General features: G+C 42.3%; 1 protein-coding gene across 6 annotated transcripts in view; it reads left to right on the forward strand.

The window, feature by feature from the left end:
* Nucleotides 1–21,189, forward strand: part of MTMR3 (myotubularin related protein 3) — a 188,957-nt gene that overhangs the window by 105,165 nt on the left and 62,603 nt on the right. For all 6 annotated transcript variants that reach the window (XM_073630785.1, XM_073630762.1, XM_073630795.1 and 3 more), the window contains exons 9-11: nucleotides 13,251–13,364; nucleotides 18,428–18,633; nucleotides 20,133–20,264. In XM_073630785.1, the coding sequence (XP_073486886.1) occupies nucleotides 13,251–13,364; nucleotides 18,428–18,633; nucleotides 20,133–20,264 (452 nt within the window). The remainder of the gene's footprint in view (nucleotides 1–13,250; nucleotides 13,365–18,427; nucleotides 18,634–20,132; nucleotides 20,265–21,189) is intronic.

Raw genomic sequence — 21,189 nt, forward strand, 5'->3', positions numbered from 1 at the left:
TTTTATTATATTTTATTTTTATTTTGACAAAAGAAAAAATTGATCACTTTTATTCCTATTACAAGGAATGTAAACATCCCTTGTAATAGCAATATGACATGTCAGGTGCTCTTAAAAGTGAGATATGGGGTCAATAAGATCCCATATCTCACCACTAGGCTGGGAAGCCTGAAATAAAAAAAATAAAAAATAAAACGATCGCCGCTTCCCAGCCGAAGCGGCGCCGTTTTTTTGAATGGAGAGGCCAGGCGTGATGTCATAACATCGCGCCCGGCCTCCGACGATCATAGAGACTCCAGGGACCATCTGGTCCGCCGGAAATCTCTGATCTACATCCGGCGCATCCACTCTCCGCCTCACCGATCATAACGGTGAGTCGGAGCAAGCACCGGAGGGCGGCGGGAGGGGGGGGACGTCCCCTCTCGCCTCCCATAGGAACGATCAAGCGGCAGAACGGCCGCTATGATCGTTCCTATGGTGTAGAGATTCGCCGGCTGAAACTGGCAATATCTGAATGATGTCTGTAACTACAGGCATCATTCAGATATACCCGCCCAAAGCCCAGGATGTCGTATGACGTCCATGGGCTGGAAGTGGTTAAGTCCACTTCACGGAAAATTTATTATCGCACCTGGAAGGCTTATATCTCGTTGTGCGAGGCTGTGGGGTGGCATCCACGGTCCTAGTCGGTATCTAGGATCCAGGTGTTTATCAGAAGATTGCTTTGAGCACCATCAAGGGGCAAATATCGGCTCTGGCTGTCTTTTTTTTTTTTTTTTTTTTTTTTTTTTTCAGCGGCCTTTGGTTGCCCACTCGTTGGTGCGTACTTTTGTTCAGGGGTTTCGATGTGTAGCTCCCCCGGTACACCCACCGCTGACTCCATGGGATCTAAACCTAGTACTTCAGAAGCCGCCATTCGAGGACATTAGGGAGATCCCTTTACTCACGCTCTCTCAGAAGGTTGTCTTTTTAGTGGCTGTTACGTCCGGTTGGCGAGTTTCAGAGCTGGCGGCATTGTCATGCAAGTCTCTTTATTTCCTTCTTCACAAGGATAAGGTGGTATCTGCCTTTCACCTAAATGAGGACATTGTGCTTCCTTTGTGTCCTCGACCGTCTCACCCCAAGGAGGTCGCTTTGCACTCTTTGGATGTAGTTCGGGCTCTCCGTGTGTATCTGTCGGTTACGGCTCCTTTTCGTAAGTCGGATTCACTGTTTGTAAAGGTGGATGGTCCGAGGAAGGGCCTGGCAGCTTCATCTGCCACGATTTCTCGGTGGATCAAACAGATTATTGTCCAGGCGTATGCCATTAAGGGGCGGGTGCCCCCCTTTCCCATCACAGCGCCTTCTACCAGGGCGGTTAGTGGTTCCTGGGCCTTCCGGCATCAAGCGTCCGTTTCTCAAGTATGTAAGGCGGCTACCTGGTCGTCAGTACACACTTTCACCAAATTTTAGAAGATGGATGCTGGCTGCCGTCTTTTTGGCTCCCCTTACGGGGGACTCTGGGTGGAGGTTATTTGCTTTTTCCTTTTGGTTTATGTTCCCACCCCTCATTGTGGCACTGCTTTAGGACGTCCCTAAGGTCAAGATTAGTAGTGCTGTGTCCGTCAATGAACGAAAGAGAAAACAAGGTTTTTTTCCTACTTGCTGTAAAAAAAACCCCTTTCTCTGAGCTCATTGACGGACACAGCACCCACCCCTCCTGTTTGTTCTGCTTGTTACGAACTGAGCTGCCTGTAGCAGAGTGGGGGGTTACTACCAATAGGGCCTGCCCCTAGGCGGTGCTGTGCTTGTTTTATTTCTGCTTAGTCCTACTCCTAAAGGTGGTGATATAACCCTAAGGTCTACATTAGAATTGCTGTGTCCGTCAAAGAACTCAGAGAAAGGGATTTTACGGTGAGTAGGAAAAAATCCAGTTTTTTTTTTTTTTGGGAGGGGAGGGTGGAATTGATATCTGATTTTCTCGCATTACTGCTTAAAATATAACTAAAGAACTTTTTTTGTTTTTTTGTTTTTTGTTTTTTTTTTGTTTTAATATTTGAATAGAATGATGAGGGGCATAACTTTTGTCAGATCCTCATTGCTGAAAAAGAAGCAAAGAATCCCTGAAGAGAAATAAAATTACTGGTTTGGGAGACAGCATTTTGCTTCTCCTTTGCTTGAATAAGTACTTGATATTATTGTAGCCATATTAGTGCAATTGTGACAGAGAAAATTGAGTACTGTCCATGATACTTTTTTTTATTTGCACTAACATACAATTTTTCAGGACAAGCTTTCGGGTATGCCCCCTTCATCAAGGTCCAAGCAGAATGTTAAAAAAAAAAAAAACGCATCTCTGAGGAAAGGAGAGAGAGAAAAAAAGAGAAAAACAAACACAAATCAATGGTAATAAAGATAGCAGCAGAGTTAGTGAGATAAGACAGAGGGAGAGCTATAGAATGGAAGGGGGGGGGGGGGGGGGATGCTAGTCACAGAGGGGGTCGTAATTATTTTGGTATAATGGGTAAGGAAACCAATATCTAAATTCAGGACATTATTTTTTGTGTCAAAAAGAATTATCGTTCTTAGTTCAAACATTTTCCTTTCCTGGATAGTTCTGAAATTCCCTTTTAAGAACTAAAACATTGAGGTCTTCTATAGTGTGGTCCGGTTGTGAGAAGTGATGTCCCACAGATGTGCACTCTTCTTTATGTTGATGGTATGTCTGTGCAAATTCATCCTCACTTGCAACTTCTGTCCTGTTTCACCAACATAAGATCCTTTTGCTGCACCTTTTGCATTGGATGAGGTACACAACATTACTGGAGGTACAGTTGTAAGATCCCATGATGTTGAAGGTCCCATTTGTGTGTGTCTGGCACTTTTGGATAGATCTGGTTGCATAGTTTGCAGCATTTTTTTTATTGCAGGGTTTGCTTCCGCTAATTGCATCTCTGCTGTAGTGTCTAGGTATTTGACATGTGTGTTCAAGTAATCAATTTTTAGTTTGATAGATGGGTGAAAAGTGTTGATCAATGAAAAGAATTGGTTTAGATTTTCTTCACCTTCAATCCATATCATGAAGATATCATCAACCTAGCTATAATATCTGTATGGCTTTTGTTGTATGCCGTTCAGGAACTTGTCCTCCAGGTCAGCCATAAATAAGTTTGCATATTGGGGTGCCATTTTGCTTCCCATAGCAGTACCCATACACTGGAGATGGATGTCATTATTGAAAGTGAAGTAGTTGTGTGCAAGAATGAATTCAATGAGCTGTGTCCATCCTCAGCAGTGTATTTGTGGTTTGGTGATAAGAATCTGTGACATGCCGCCAACTCATCCTTGTGAGAGATGTTGCTGTACAGAGATTCTACATCCATAGTGACCTAGAAGTGTATTTGGTGGTAATTGTTTTATATTATTAAGCTTGTTAAGAAAATCAGTGGTGTCTTGCAGGAAACTCAGTGTTCATGACTAAAGGTTTTAACATGTTTTCTATAAGGCCTGAGATGTTAGGTAAGTGTATTCATACCTGTTATAATGGGTCTGCCTGGATTTCCTGGCTTGTGAATCTTGGGCAGAATGTAGAAGTCTCCAATTTCTGGATTATCCGGCATCGCATTGATGAGTTCTGAATGTAGGTGGCTTGGTATTGTCACAGTGAGACCTTTTAATTGCTTAGTAAAATCCTGGGTCTGATCATAATAGTTTTTTGTAGTAAGTAGTATTTGCCAGCTGCCTCTGGCCCTCTTGTATATATTTGTCCTTATCCATCACGACTACTCCCCCTTTGGTAATGCAAGTACTAATGCCTCCCTTATGACTCACTTACCACCACTGCGCCTCAGGCTGAGATAAATGTGACCTAATCTAAAGCTGCCACTATAAAGATCAAAGTACTGTATATAGTGTTTTTTTGGGTGCAAAATAGATGTGGCTATGTGAAACAAAAAACACAGTGGCGCTAAAAAAATAAAATATACAAAAATGAGATAAAATAAACTAAAAAACAAAAATAAAATCAATATATCCAAACTTTTCCTTATAGGAAATACTGTGTGACCAAATATATGTAAATAAGTGGCCACCAAGTGACAAGTGATTAGAACATATATTAAAAATAGAACGTATCAAATAAACTGCTGAAGTAAAAACAGTCCTTAAATAGTGACTTTCTTCTTCAACTTCCACCACACCAAAGTGTTCGGTGATCCCGCTCCCTATGAAAATCCACTCACCGACTTCCAATGCCCACACTTTCGTGTTAGGGCTTAAAAGCTTATTGACCGCATCAGAGGGGTCACACCGGCAGTTCAAAATACCAGAATCGTGTGCAGGGATCGTTCCACATGTGAAATACAAAAAATACTCCAATAGTGCAAAAACATATCAGTTTATTAAAAACACTCCAAATCTACAGTATTAAACTCACATGTTTCAAATATCAAGAACGCAAAGAAACATTTCCACAGCAAATCGATCTTCACAGCACAGCAAAAACAAGCAAAAGAATCAGCCACTAATGAGTTGCGGTCATGGTTACTCCCCCTTTATCTGCTGGTTTGATGGTTATGGCATGATTATTGCACAGATCATGTACAGCTCTTCGCTCCAGTGGTAAAAGGTTGTATAATATTTTCTTTTGCTGGGTGGATATCAGGGATGTGACTTGCAGCCTGAAGCTGTCAATATAGGTATCCAGTTTGGGGTTGCGTCCTTGTGGAGGTGTGAAGTTGCTGTTCTTTTTCTTTTTGTCATCTCCTATTGTCCTAGGACTCCTTTCATTACTGTGAAAATATTCTTTGAGCCACTTTCTCCTAAAGAATTATTCCATATCTGACCATACCTGTAAATTATCCAATTTGGTGGTTGGGCAGAATGTGAGGCCTTTGGAGAGGACTGTTGTTTCTGCTGTAGAAAGTTTATGATTTGACAAATTTATGATTCCGATTTCCTCTTTTTATAGCCACATTTTCTGTCAAGTCAGCATTTACACAAGGGATACCTTGGGATTCTGGATCGGGTTCCAAGTTGCTGATGGCAGGAGTTATAGAAGTTGTGTTTGTCTTGTGTTTAGGTTGTATCTAAAAGGTTTGCTCTTGGTGTAGCTTTTGGAGTTTTTTTTTTTTTTTTTTGTTTTGTTTTTTTGCTTCCTGTTCATGGCAAGTTTTTGTAGTGGTCTTTGTAATGTTTCGATTTTATTCTTGATGCTTGTAGGGTCCAATGGTGTTGAGGTTTCAAACACCAACTGCTTTGTTTCCGGATTGTTTCCCTTTTACCATACAGTTTATGAATGAGGTTGTTCCTTAACCTTTCGCTGGTATGTCTGCAGAGTCCTTCTGCATAAGGAGAGTTCAGTGTATTTGCACAAGGATTTTTAATCCGGTTACCCTGTGGTATGAGATTCCTCTTTTTGCATCTTGAGAGAAAGAAGATTTCGCTGTTGACCTGTGTTTCCTTTGTGATCAGGTTGGTTAACTGCTTCTTTATGCGGCTATATGCAGCATCTTCCATCATACTTGATGTGATTGTAGCCGTATTAGTGCAATTGTGACAGAGAAAATGGAGTACAGTCTGTGATACATTTTTTATTTGCACTAACATAAAATTTTTCAGGACAAGCTTTTGGGGTATGTCCCCTTCTTCAAGGTCCAAGCAGTACTAATTCACAAGTTTATGCACACCTGTGGGACAACACTTCTCACAACCAGACCACACTATAGAAGACCTCAATGTTTTAGTTCTTAAAGGGAATTTCAGAACTATCCAGGAAAGGAAAACATTTGAACTAAGAATAATTCTTTTTGACCCAAATAGCAATGGCTTGAATTTAGATATTGGTTTCCTTACCTTTTTTTATACCAAAGTTTTACGACCCCCCCCCCTCTGTGACTAGCACCCCCCCCTTCCATTCTATAGATCTCCCTCTGTCTTACCTCACTAACTCTGCTGCTATCTTTATTACCATTGATTTGTATGTGTTTGTTCTTTTTTCTCTCTCCTTTCCCTCAGATGTGTAGTGTTGTGTGTTTGTTTTTTTTTTTTTGTGTTTTTTTTTTTTTTTTTACATTCTCCTTTAAAACAGTACTGCTTGGACCTTGAAGAAGGGCGCATACCCCGAAAGCTTGTCCTGAAAAATTGTATGTTAGTGCAAATAAAAAAAGTATCACGGACAGTACTCAATTTTCTCTGCTTGAATAAGTACCAGATGCACAACAAGAGCTTTGGATGCTTCTCCAATACAAACTTACAAAAGATTGACAAATTGCAAAATAGTTCAACATTTAATTTTATACTCAAGTTCATGTGTCCTTTCCATAGCTGGTATTCCACTGTCAAGAATTCTGTTCTAAACAAGGTACAAAGCTAGGAGAGGAAACAGCCATATAAACCTTCTAGTTCCAACCATTAAGGTAAATTTGGCTAACGACCAGGTTTTTTGTTTTTAATGGCCTTTAACTGTTTCGCTGGCAGCCTTTCGTTGCTTGCATTTGCCTTTCTGCTGTAAGATCATGGTTACTTCAGTGACCATGAAAGTACAGCAGAATTGTACAGCTAACTCTTTATTCATCTAAAATGTGAGAGCTGCTCCTCCTGCCTTATTTCCTCCTCTTCGCCAGCCGCTCCACAATCCCCTGCCACTTTAAAATACTTCTCCACCCTCATTGACATCCCCCGTGACAAGCCAATGCCCCCTTCCTGTCTGCAAAGCTTTCGACAACACACGCCAATCCTCCTATAATGCCTCCCTACCACTTTCAGTGATTTCTCAGTTTTTTGTCTTTTTGCTAGTGTTAAGGTGGTGGACCTCCCTCTTCTCCCATGAGTGGCAATGCTGGGGGGGGAGTTCTGATCAGCCAACTTAGGTGCTCTTGATCAAGGCCGTCTGCTGATCTGAGAACTGTAGTGGGGACTTTTTAATGGCAACTGTAATCACAGGTACTGTTACTCACTGTGTCTCTGGCTTCACTGTGTCTCCGACTTTGTGGTGTCTCGTAGCAGTGTCACCTATGCCGAAATCAGGAGATAGGGTCTCCTCCAGCCCCTCCCACTAGACATTCCTCACAAGTCAGCTGACCTCTAGTCTCTGCCCCCAGCCATGCCATAAACTGAATGGGCGGCTGCTAAGAGGCTGAGTGGGTGGCCGCGGGCTCCAGGGACAGCCCTGCTGAGCGGCCGCAAAAAGGCTGGAAGAGCGGTGCGGGCTTCTGGAATAGCCCAGGATTCTTTGACCCCTGGCAAATTATCATTCGACTCCCGAGGGGGTCCCGACCCCAGGTTGAGAACCACTGACTTGGTTAGTTTATTATTTTAGCTTTGGAGTCTTCAATCAACTCTTGCCCATTTTTCAGAGAATATGAATGATAAAACACTTTTCTTACACTGAAGCCATTTATGCTGGTAACAGTGTTTTACTCTTTTTAAATCCTAATCACAACAGAAACTACCCAAATGTCCCTGATCAAAAGTTTACATACTCCAGTTCTTAATACCGTGTATCGCCCCCTTTTAACATCAATGACAGCTTGAAGTCTTTTGTGGTATTTGTGGATGAGGCTCTTTATCTTCTCAGATGGTAAAGCTGCTCATCCCTCTTGGCAAAAAGCCTCCGGTTCCTGCAATTTCTTGGGCTGTCTGGCATGAACTGCAGGTTTGAGATCTCCCCAGAGTGGCTCAATGATATTTAAGTCAGGAGACTGAGATAGCCACTCCAGAACATTCACTTTATTCTGCTGTAGCCAATGACAAGTCGCTTTGTCCCTGTGTTTTGGATCATTGTCATGTTGGAATGTTCAAGTATGTCCAATGTGCAGCTTCCTGGCTGATGAATGCAAATGTTCCTCCAGTATTTTTTTGATAACGTACTGCATTCACCTTGCCATTAATTTTGACCAAATTTCCTGTGCCTTTGTAGCTCACACATCCCCAAAACATCAGTGATCCACCTCCGTGTTTCACAGTAGGAATGGTGTACCTGTCTTTATAGGCCTTGTTGACTCCTCTCCAAATGAAGCGTTTATGGTTGTGGCCAAAAAGCTCAATTTTGGTCTTGTCACTCCAAATGACTTTGTGCCAGAAGGTTTGAAGCTTGTGTCTGTTCTATGTGGCGTATTGTAAGCGGGATACTTTGACATTTGCGTAGTAATAGCGCCTTGAGGCGATTAAGTTTGCAATTGCAGCACTATACAAATCATTCATTCAGTAATGGCTTTCTTCTGACGACTTGACCATGCAGCCCATCTTTCTTCAAGTGCCTCCTTATTGTGCATCTTAAAAACAGCCACACCACATTTTCAGAGAGTCCTGTATGTCACCTGAAGTTATTTGTGGGTTTTTCTTTGCATCCCGAACAATTTTCCTGGCAGTTGTGGCTGAAATTTTAGTTGGTCTACCTGACCGTAGTTCAACTACCTTTTCCCGCAGATCCTTTGACAATTCTAGTTTCTGTTATGATTATTTAAAGAGAGTAAACACAGTTGATTTATAATAAATGGCTTCAGCCAAACACTAACCATGAGTGAAAAAAGATTTTGTTGTTTTTCATATTCTCTGAAAAATTGCCAAGAAATCATACATTCTTCCAGGGTATGTAAACTTATGAGCACAAGTATGTATGTATGTATGTGTGCATCTCATAAAATTAGAATATCATCAAAAAGTTAATTTTAGTTCATTAATTCAACTCAAAAAGTAAAACTCATATTTTTATATAGATGCGTTTCACACAGAGTGATATATTTCAAGCATTTCTTTGTTTGAATTTTGATGACTATGGCTTACAGCTAGTGAAAACCCAAAATTCAGTATCTAAGAAAATTAGAATATTACATAAGATCTGCTTTGCTTTGGTAGCGGCTTTCAGCTCATCTGCATTGTTGGGTCTGGTGTCTTGTCTTCCTCTTGACAATACCCCACAGATTCTCTGATGGGTTTAGGTCAGGCGAGTTTGCTGGCCAATCAAGCACCGTGATACCATTTATCGTTAAACCAGGTATTTGTACTTTTGGCAGTCTGGGCAGGTGCCAAGTCCTGCTGAAAAATGAAATCTGCATCTCCATAAAGCTGGTCAGCAGAGGGAAGCCTGAAGTGCTCTAGAATTTCCCAGTAGAGGGCTAACCTTACTTTGGACTTGATAAAACAGTGGACCAACACCAGCAGATGACATGGCTCCTCAAATCATCATGGACTGTGGAAACTTCACACTGGACCTCATGCAACTTGGATTCTGTGCCTCTCCACTCTTCCTCCAGACTCTGGGACCTTGATTACCAAATGAAATGTTTATTTTCCACAGTCAGTGATGCAGCCGCATTGATGCAGTAATTCATGCAAAAGGAGCCCCGACCAAGTATTGAGTGCATACTATACTGCACATGGACATACTTTTCAGTAAGCCAACGTTTCTGTAATAAAAATCCTTTTTTTATAGGGCTTATGTAATCTAATTTTGATACTGAATTTTGGGTTTTCAGTAGCTGTAATCAAAAGTAAAATAAAGAAATGCTTGAAATCTATCACTCTGTGTGTAACGCATCTGTATAAAATGAATTTCACTTTTTGATTGATACTGAAATTAACTTTTTGATATTCTAAGTTTGAGACGTGTGTGTGTATACAGTGGGGACGGAAAGTATTCAGACCCCCTTACATTTTTCACTCTGTTATATTGCAGCCATTTGCTAAAATCCTTTTAGTTAATTTTTTCCTCATTAATGTACACACAGCACCCCATATTGACAGAAAAACACAGAATTGTTGACATTTTTGCAGATTTATTAAAAAAGAAAAACGGAAATATCACATGGTCCTAAGTATTCAGACCCTTTGCTCAGTATTTAGTAGAAGCACCTTTTTGATCTAATACAGCCATGAGTCTTTTTGGGAAAGATGCAACAAGATTTTCACACCTGGATTTGGGGATCCTCTGCCATGCCTCCTTGCAGATCCTCTCCAGTTCTGTCAGGTTGGATGGTAAATGTTGGTGGACAGCCATTTTTAGGTCTCTCCAGAGATGCTCAATTGGGTTTAAGTCAGGGCTCTGGCTGGGCCATTCAAGAACAGTCACGGAGTTGTTGTGAAGCCACTCCTTTGTTATTTTAGCTGTGTGCTTGGGGTCATTGTCTTGGAAGTTAAACCTACGGCCCAGTCTGAGGTCCCGAGCACTCTGGAGAAGGTTTTCGTCCAGGATATCCCTGTACTTGGCCGCATTCATCTTTCCCTTGATTGCAACCAGTCGTCCTGTCCCTGCAGCTGAAAAACACCCCCACAGCATGATGCTGCCACCACCATGCCTCACTGTTGTGACTGTATTGGACAGGTGATGAGCAGTGCCTGGTTTTCTCCACACATACCACTTAGAATTAAGGCCAAAAAGTTCTATCTTGGTCTCATCAGACCAGAGAATCTTATGTCTCACCATCTTGGAGTCCTTCAGGTGTTTTGTTTTTTAGCAAACTCCATGCGGGCTTTCGTGTGTCTTGCACTAAGGAGAGGCTTCCGTCGGGCCACTCTGCCATAAAGCCCCGACTGGTGGAGGGCTGCAGTGATGGTTGACTTTCTACAACTTTCCCCCATCTCACGACTGCATCTCTGAAGCTCAGCCACAGTGATCTTTGGGTTCTTCTCTACCTCTCTCACCAAGGCTCTTCTCCCCCGATAGCTCAGTTTGGCCAGACGGCTAGCTCTAGGAAGGGTTCTGGTCGCCCCAAACGTCTTCCATTTAAGGATTATGGAGGCCACTGTGCTCTTAGGAACCTTAAGTGCAGTAGAAATTTTTTTTGTAACCTTGGCCAGATCTGTACCTTGCCACAATTCTGTCTGTGAGCTCTTCAGGCAGTTCCTTTTTTGATCTTGTGATTCTCATTTTGTTCTGGCATGCACTATGAGCTGTAAGGTCTTGTATAGACAGGTGTGTGGCTTTCCTAATCAAGTCCAACCGGTATAATTAAACACAGCTGGACTCAAATGAAGGTGTAGAACCATCAAGGATGATCTGAAGAAATGGACAGCACCTGAGTTAAATATGAGTGTCACAGCAAAGGGTCTGAATACTTGGGACCATGTGATCTTTCCGTTTTTTCATTTCTAATCTTCAAAAATGTCAACAATTCTGTGTTTTTCTGTCAATATGGGGTGCTGTGCTCATTAATGAGGAAAATAACTTAAATGATTTTACAAAATGGCTGCAATATAACAGAGTGAAAAATTTAAGGGGGTCTGAATACTTTCCGTCCCCACTGTGTGTGTATGTTTGTGTGTGTATATATATATATGTGTGTGTGTATGTGTGTGTGTATGTATGTATGTATGTATGTATGTATGTATGTATGTATGTATGTATGTAGATATATGCATTAAACGACTTGTTAAATGCCTCATGCCCTTGCCCTACGAGGGATGCTCTTTCACAGGAAGAAAAGTTCTTCTGCCACAGAGAAAAGTTCAAACATCCTTCCCTTCAGGAACCCTTTACTCAAAGGTAGAGCAATACAATCTACCCAGGCTTCAACTTCTGGACCTAAACCTAAAGATCATACTTTTTTTTTTTTTTTTTTTTTGGTGGAAGACTTGGCTTCTGCAAAGCCCTCTTTTTCCAGTGAAGGAGCACCCTCACTCCTAATAGTGGGAGAATGTCTGCTGCACTCCCTGGGTGTTCCAGACACTGGATTCAATCAAGGGTTCAGAGAAGTCCCTCACCACCACCTTCACTGTTCTTCTCCATGACGTTTAGAACTGCAGAACACCCTGAAACTGTTTGTTCCAAGGATTAGTACCTCTAGAGCAGGGGTGGGGTGTCATACTGATTTTCATCGCAGGCCGTATCTGCATTATGATTGCCCTCAAAGAACTGGTTGTATCTGTAAAACTAGATGTTCAGAAAACCCCATTCACCCTTACATTAGATGTCAAGAAACCCCACCATCCCTTCGTTGTGCTGCTGCCGGAAGGAAGCTGGGGGCAGAGCTGGGAAGCAGAACGTGCAGAGACTTTGCGGTACCAGCGTTTTTTTTTTGTTTTTTTTTTAGTTTGTTTTTTTTTTTAGAACCCTTCCTCATCCTTCTAAAGGACAAAGATAGTTATATACTATATACTATCCCCGTCTTAGGTTATTGTATTTCACCTCAAGGAAGACCTAGTCCTTCTATAAGTTTAAAATCACAACTTTCTAGTATGTGAAGACAGACTCTGTATGCGTCCTACCCTCAGCACCCTATTAGAGGATTTCTTCATATTTACTCTATCCACCTTTGCTAGATTCAACTGTGTTGACTGCTCTCATGAGCCTACACTCTAAACATCAAGACTCCTCCTAATTGAAGTGTTTAATCCACCACATTGGATTTCTAGGGCACTCTGACATCATACCTCTGTTGCCTCTTCATAAGTTTACCACATGGATTACCACATATAACCACCTACATTCTCTTGCAGCAGCACTCCTAAGTTAAGGCTGTTGGACCTGTTGGCACAGTCATGTTTGCCTGTTGTTGCCCACCCTTCTTTTCATTGCTTGGGGACATTCCGGAGTCTATGAATACTATGCCAATGTCCTGTACTGTACAATTAAGATGAGGGATTTTGACTTGCCTGTAAACTACATATCTTGGAGTACAGGAGAGATCACAGGCCACCCTCCCTTCTGTTCCTTGGTTGCTCTGCATTGCTGGCTTCAAAAGTGAGGACTTTCTGAGTAGGGCAGGGTTATAGAGGAGGCGCCCCGGAAGGGCATATCTGTGAGAGCTTTGCCAGTTTCCAGTCACCTGAAAGTATGTGCCTATAACCCAGGGTCTATGACCACTTTGACACTGACCTGTACTGTATGCCAAGATAATTAAATTTACATGCAAGTCAAAATTCTTCTATTAGGTTGCCACCAGAATGGGAATAGAGAGGAAATCTTTAATTGGGGACCCTTGTTCCTGGGTTGTTCTTGTTGTTCTTGTTGTTCTGACCGCTGTCTAAGAGGGGATAGCCTTAGCAGAAAGGGAGAGGAAATCTTTCCAATGCAGAGATTGCCTGATGAGATAAAGATGGCAACAATTTAAAAAAAAAAAAAAAACTGATAATGCTGATAACCCTTCCTTACGCTATCAACAATTTTAATAGTTTATGCTTTAAAGTTCATGACCCAAGTCAGGAAAATATCACTGATTCATAAGTAAACTTCATTGTGTTTACAGATTAAATAGAGGGTTTGTTCTTTTAATGACCTAATGCCTAAAGATAGACCTGACTGTTTCTCATTCTGTTTACCCTTTCTCTCATAGATTATGTGCAAGCTATCCACAAGAGCTGATAGTCCCAGCAGCTATAACAGACAAAGAATTGGAGAGTGTTGCTAGCTTTCGCGCTTGGAAACGCATTCCTGCAGTGGTGTACAGGTAAAGCTAGAGTGTGATTTACTAACACTCAATGCTCCCAGAACTATGCAGTAACTTGGTGGCAAAGTTAAAGAATGAACTTAATTTTTAAGCAGTTTTTCTCACCACGAGGATGGCCATATGTATTATGATTTGAGTGGAAATCAGTGGAGGTGATGCAGTTGATCGGGAAGGTTGGTAGCTAATTCAGAAGTAAAAAAAATACCTGTTGCATTCTGTAAATTCTCTATTTTCTCCATAAAGAGGAGATGGGAGACTCACCCAGGATGAAGCATTAGATCTACATTTTTCACCTGTCTTCAGGATTTGTGTCAGATCTGTGACAGATCTATGGCTAGCCCTAGCGTTATCAAGAAAATCAGTAAATGTTTAATTTTTATGTGGCTAAGAGATTAAAAAGGGGAAAAGCTGGGCATAGATGAATAGGATATAATTTTTTTTTTTTAATCAATAAAAAGGTTTGTATTAATGAGAACACACAAGACACTACATGCTATATTTGCATAGGTATACAATCCTTTAACAGGATTCTCAATATTCACAACAATATATAAGTGGTGGTGAATGTATAACCGTCTTTTTAATCATGCGCCTGAGATGCATTGTGTAATACCCTGAATTCCCTGCACTCATAACAAAGGTAAGTGCAACATTCAAGCAAAATAATCAAAAACGGAGATACAAATTAAATTATAAGGAGAACTCTAGTCCAACTGGTAGTGTGCATAAAGGTAATTATGTTCTAAAGAACTAGCCAATCGCTCTTGGCGGGTCACCTATTCTTCCATATAAAACTCTGAAATTAGCTCATGAAACCAACTATCCCATCAGTAATCTGTCTTAAGCCATCTTTGGGGGTGCCACCTCTGGGGAATTCAACCAGCTCTGCCATATGCTTATAAATTTTTTTGGCGATTTTTCTATGATGGTATTTTTTTCTCGGATAAGGATAGTGTTGACCTGTTGGATCCATTGTCATTTTCGGGGGTGGTGAAAGCTAGAGTTGGGCAATTGGCTTGCTAGCCAGGTATAGGAGCCTTGTGAGGGCAATGTATACTGGAGGGGGGTACAATTCTTCATCAAGATTCCCTAACAGACACCTTAGCGGATCTAGTTAACCCTGGTATATACTATTGACTTTGGCAATGATGGTTCTCCAGTACCTCATCAGTTTGGGGCATCTCCAGAGCATATGAATAAGAGCGCCGGGTTGGGCTTGACATTTCTGACAAATGGGGTATCTCGACTGCCCCATTTTTACAACTGCACAGGCGTACGGTACACTCTGTGCAATATAAACAGATGGGACAGTCTCTATACCGTGGGCACCGACACCAAAGGTCCCACTCCCAAAATCTGCTCCCACTGTTCGCCATCAATGGGGCCAACATCTCTCTCCCATCCCTCCCTACAAGGTAAAAGGTCAGGGGCTTGTATGTTCAACAATAGGTGAGTTTGTTCTTCTCAGGGTCGGTGTATCTGGATTCTAGGAACGCAGGGACCTCCAGTTTCAATATAGAGTGTCTACTCTAGCACCTCAAGGCATAGTGCAGCTGAACATATTGGTACTGATGACCTTTTAAGCATGGGAAATTCACTCAGTAATTGGGAGTATGGCTTTAGAACGGACCCATCAAGAATCTGGAAGAGGAAATTAATCCCTGCCCTTTCCCAAATCGGGGGCTTGAGGACCCTGTTTTAAGTCTGTGTAAAAGAGGTTTTGCCAAATGGGGGTTTGACGTAGATAACCCATCAATCCGAGTGTGTTAACCCCCTTGCAGACTTTCATCAGTAGCTGAGCCGTAGGGCAATTAAATGGGATTTTAGGAAGTCCTGTTTCCATATGGGACAGGGCGGTATAAGCTGTGTCCCGGCCGATAAGGAGATTGCTGGAGGGGTTTGTAGTTGTCTCAAGATCCCACCCCGTGAAGTGTTGTAGTTGGTCTGCAAAGTAGTACATTTGTGGGTGAGGAACAGCGATTCCACCCTGATCTTTGGGGAGTTGCAGAGTGGCAAGTTTAATACGTGCCACTCCACCTCTCCAGACGAGGGCTCTGAACTGTGAGTCAATACGTCGAAACCAGTACTGTGGTATTCAGACTGGGGCATTGTGTAAAATGTACAAAAGTTGCAGTGCCTAGATCATTTTTATAAGATTTACCCGACAGTGGTAGCTTACTCCAACTGGCCTGTTTATGTTGAAACTTAAGTAGTATTGGTTTCAAGTTCAGTATAATATAGTCTCCTGTCAGGGCCACCTTTAGCATAGGGCAAAAGGGGCAGCTGTCCAGGCCCAGTCAGTGTTGGGCCCAGAGCAGCTGCCCCTTGAGCCTGCACTGCCCGCAAATAGTTGATTAGTGAATTTGGGAGGGCCCAAGAAACTTTTTGCTCAGGGTCCATTCAGTATTAAAGATGGCTCTGTCCCCTGTCACTACTATACCGAAGTATTTGAATGAGGTAACAACTTGTATATGAGAAACATCATCTGGTAGAGGTGTCTGTAGGGAGTCCAGTGGTAAAAGAGCTGATTTGTGCCAGTTAATGGCAAAGCCCGACAGCCGCCCAAACTGGTTGATTAGGTGCATCACTGCCCTCAGGGAGTCCCCATTATCTCTTTAGTACAGCTTGGTATCGTCTGCGTACAATGAGATTTTTTTTTTTTTTCCCCTCTGACCCCGCCAGAAACTTGTGATGTTGGGAGGCCCGCACCATAGCTGCCAGAGGTTCCAATGCAAGGGCAAACAGCAGGGGTGACAATGGGCACCCCTGCCGTGTCCCGCGAAACCGAGGAAATGGCTCAGATAGGGTGTCATTAATCCTTACCTTCGCCGTGGGGGCAGCATACAATAGCTGCACCCATGATATGAATCTGTCGCCCAGACCAAATCGATGCAGCACTTCCCACAAATAGTTCCACTCAATGCTGTCAGAAGCTTTGGAAGCGTCGAGGGAAAAAAATAGCTCTGTTGCCGGGGTTATCTACTGGGATTTGAGTGTTGAGAAATAACCTGCGGATGTTCAGCGCTGTAGGTCGGGTAGGGATGAAGCTGGACTGGTCAGAGTGGACCAGGTCTGCCACAACCCCCGAAAGTCTAGTGGCTAACACCCATGCTAGTAATTTGACGTCTGTGTTTTGGGATGACCACCATGATGGCCTCATTCATAGAAGCGGGTAAACTGCCTTCTTGAAGGGCATCGTTTAGGGTTGTTAACAGGGTAAGTAAAAGTGTCCCCATATTTCCCGTACATTTCTGTGGGCAGCTCCCGGTAATTTATTAAACGATCAAGATGTTAATATGGAGCACAATGGAGGTAGCCGAGTACATATAACTAAAAATGGTGGGGGGGAAGTGGGTGGGTTGGGGGTTCCTGAGAGGGGGAACTTGGTGGTGGTAGTTAATGTTTCACAACAAGTTCAGGTATTAGTCCATGTAAGGATAAAATGATGCTGAATAAATGGAAGGCAGCCAGTCTATAAAAGCTAGAAGAAGCTCTGGAACAAAAAAAAAAAAAAAAAAAAAAGACGACGCCCTCTAAGTGCAGCATGTATGTTAAAAATATTTATTATAATAGATAAAAACACTCACATTTGAGTTGCTAAAAACCAGCATGTAAAGTAGTTTCATCCGCGTGCTCTCGGGGGATGTGGGTGTCATGGGGCAGTGGGGGGTTCCTGGGATGTGAGTCCTGTGACCTGGATCCTGTTAGCTGTTCTGGTGGTGCCGAGGGTCCTCAGAGCCTCCGGGCGGCCAGGATGTCGGTCATGGATCCTCCGTGGAGCTCCATGCTGACCTGCGTCTTCACTTCCAGAAGCGGGGTGAGGCGGGCGGTGCTTCACGTTCGGAGCATGCGTGCTCCATCAGGCTATGCTGGTGGCCATATTCAGTGTGGGAATTTTATACCATAGGCACTGGGAGGGGTGGAGAGGTAATTGAGAGGAGGGCGGGACAATGTATAATGTTTGCCAGTGTCCAATCTGCTTGTAGGCAGCAATATAAACTATCTGAATTACTGTGTTCCTCAATGGACTCCAAGGTGAGGATTTTATGGTAAGTACAAATTTTTTTTTTTTTTTTTTTTTTTTGGAGTTCCTATACAAAATATCTTTTAGTTGTTGAGGCAGTATAATAGATTACCTGAAAATAAGCGACCCAGGCAAAAGTAGGGGAAGACTAGAAAGAACTCCCATTAGCTTTTAAAGCGGGGGTCCACCTATCTATCGTGGGGTTTTTTTTTTTTTTGGTTTTTTTTTTTTTGTGTTCATTCACAAACTTTTCTTCTCAGCATTACATACTCACATATTGTGTGTAATATGTCCGCCTGTGTCATATTTTGTCGGAAAGAATAACTTATTCACTGCAGGCGGTTTCCATCTTCATTGTGGGCATTTGAAGCCCACAAGCATTTATTTCCTGGATGCGGTGAATGCTGTGCTCCCAGCATTCACCGTTTGTTCCCGCACATGCTCAGTGGCATCCTGGGAAGCCGGAGACTAGCTCCCAGGAGACTGTGCGGAGTCTGGGAGAGGCTAGAAACACGCCTACTCCCATGGGAGGAGAACCAGGAAGTGCAAAGAAGAATAGAAAAATAAAAGGTAATTACGGCGATTTAAATTTTTTTAAACGGCATGTCAGCATCTAGGCAAGGAAGAAAATACATACAGATATTGTTCAAAATTTGGGTGGAACCCCGCTTTAAATCCTGTATTGTCTCTTTGCAGGTTTTCATTTTTGCAACTGGGACTCATCTGTGAAAGTGAGGGATAATATCTCTACTGGAGCACTGGATAGAAGTAAAAACTATACAAAGGTTCTAATCGCTCCACGCTCAATCTAAAACTAGAAAAAAAAATGTTTTTAGCTTGACATGCGTTTTTAATGCCATTACCGGCTTAAAGGTGGTTTTCTTACCCTAAATCTGCTCTGCCCAAGTCACTTTATAACCATTAATGACAGGGCACCATCATAAATTAGAGTTCATAGGAGCTATCACAAATCTAAATGAACATAATAACCCTGATTTGTCTGTTGGTCTGCCATGGTTGTTTCTCTCTTCTTCATCAGGCATCAGAATAATGGTTCTGTTATCGCTCGCTGTGGCCAGCCGGAGGTCAGCTGGTGGGGCTGGAGGAATGCAGATGATGAACATCTTATTCAGTCCATAGCCAGGGCTTCTGCCTCTGACAGCAGTCGAAGCAGTCCAGGCAAAATTGCCAATGGTTCATGCATACATAGCAGCGTTAATGGAGTTCTTTCTGAGGTTGATTTTGGTAAGAAATCTTTACAGGTCGGGCTTGTTTGTACCGGGGAGGCCAATAAGTTCTTACCCTCATCATGATCTAGATGTACTTGGGATCTGAAATTTTGCAGGTTTATAGGTGGATATCGAAGTAAAATGCATGCCAATTTTTGTTTTTGCAGGTCGTGGTGAATTATAGTTGGAGCCAAAGAGTAGGTGTCATGCTGGACAAAGTTGAATACCGAGCTGTGATTGATGAATGTTGCACCTTTAACCTTTTTGGGGGTGGGTGATGAAGCATGTTTTACTAATTTCTTTAGTCTCGGGATCATATGGATATACCCAGCTTTCATCCATGGTCACTAATCTGTTTAAAAAGTCCTCATCTTTGTGGTACAGGTCCAAAATGATACTGAAATGCATAGTTATTCCTGCGCTACCATGTAAACTAAGGGCAATAAAGGTTGAACTGCTGCAAGCACCGAATATAGGTCAAACTCAGCCCATACAGCAATAGAAATAAGGTATGTAAAATTTGGTGCTGCGCTGTTCTTTAAAAAAAAAAAAAAAAAAACCTATGCTGCAAGTAGGCAAAAAACATTGTGCAAAAAACAGCAATTAGTAAATTTAAATGTGCAACGTGCAATCAATATGGGCAAGAATCGCAAATGCAGTGTATAATAAACATATAACCAAAATAAGTCCACTGTAGCACTTGTGAAAATTCAAACAAAGGCAAACATGTGCAAAATATATAATGGGACTGGGAATGTAGTACAATGCGATTAAATCCTCTTAATGTGGCTAATCAGAAAATGTGCAAAAAAGTGCAATAAGGTGCTGAGAGCATGGGGGTGATCTCCTCTTCGTGCACAGGACACACAGTGGTGTGAAGTGGCCTCTTACCTTGCAGTAAAGCGGTAACCGCATAAAGTTGCTGGTAATGGCTGCTTCTCCCTTGTACTCCTAACTTCCTCTCACTTAGATTCCTGGGCTGGATGGAGCTGTTAGTGGGTCTTTGTCTCTCAGTGGAGCAGGAGGGGGATTAAAGGAAAGAAGGGGCCAAATAGTGTAGTATTTCAATCAGAGCTTGGTTTTTATTAAAACCAATGGTGAGGGTACTCGCTTCATTTACAAGAAAAAAACACACACAAAACATCTCCTACGAGCGGCGAGCTCGTTTGCATATATCAGTCTTGAATGCCTAATCCCGTCCCTACGTGTGACATCACATTCCACTCGTTGCTGTTTTTGGAATCACGGCTCGGTATTCAATTTTGTCCGGCATGACACCTACTCCATTTCTCTTGGCTCTAGCTATAATTCACCATGACCTACAAAAACAAAAATTGGCATGCATATTATGAAGATAGCCACCTTTTTTTTAATCTGCAAAATTTCAGATCCCAAGCACATCTAGATCATGGTAAGGATAGGAACTTATTGGCCTCCCCTCATATTTTGATTAGTGCTCTGTTTGGCCCCTTTTTGATAAACATATGAAAACTGGTAAGAATCCCTCTTTTACAGACTCATCCATGTCAAATTCACCCTCATCGGACAGCAACTCTACCCAGCCCCAAAAACTGTTAATTCTTGATGCCCGATCCTATGCTGCTGCTGTGGCCAACCGTGCTAAAGGTGGAGGCTGTGAGTGTCCAGGTGAGACCAAAGACCTGTGTGTGTGTGTGGGGGGGGGGGGGGTTGGGGTTACATTGGAAACCCTGGCTCATTGTGGTTGAGCCCTGGTTCAACCCAAATTCCAGGAATACTACAACTTTAATACCAAGCTGGCCCAAACAAACTATTTTCTTTACTAATCGATGCAGCAGCTGTCAGTGCTGTATACAGCTCTATATTCTGGCAGCAGTATGGGGACTTCCCATCCCATTCTCAGAAGAATAATATAGAGTTGGGCTTAGCTTTGCTAAGTTATTGATATGAAGCCTTGTCATTTAGAAATTAATACAAAGCTTCCTCTGGTTGAGGTGAAGCCGGGTGGATGATGTCATGATCAGGAAGACTTGCATTCTTTCATAAAAATACAATGCTTCTTGTGAATGGCTGAGCAGTGCTTTGCCCGATCTTTTGGGTCTGGGATGGGAAGTCATCGTACCCCTGCCAGAACACAGCTGTATGTAGCTGATGCTAAATACAGTTTATAGAGCACTGTCAGTCACTGCATTGATTAGTAAAGGAAATGGTTTGTTTAGGTTAAACAAACTTTTTAAAGTGATAATGTTCCTGGAGTTAGGGTTTAAGCAATGGGAGCTTGGGGTCAGAATATCATCCTATATCATAGACCATTATTAGCAGTGTAGATGTGTTCGTTGTACCTAATTTATAAAGTAAATGTTGTTTTGGTGTAGTTAAACTGCAAAAAAATGTCTGATTTGGGGTGGTGGAGAACTCCAATTTACAGTGCCATTAAGAAGATCTTGTATAAAGCAGCCCACAGTCCAGTAATATCCAGTAGCCCATTGGAGCTACTCATTTTACTGTAATCAGAAGTGCTACAGGTGTTTTATGATTTGCCTTTCTGGGTTAATGCACCTTTCACATTTACCTTATCAATGTCAGAGTGTAC

This window comes from Aquarana catesbeiana, linkage group LG01 (genome assembly GCF_042186555.1).
Source record: "Aquarana catesbeiana isolate 2022-GZ linkage group LG01, ASM4218655v1, whole genome shotgun sequence".
Lineage (NCBI taxonomy): Eukaryota > Metazoa > Chordata > Amphibia > Anura > Ranidae > Aquarana > Aquarana catesbeiana.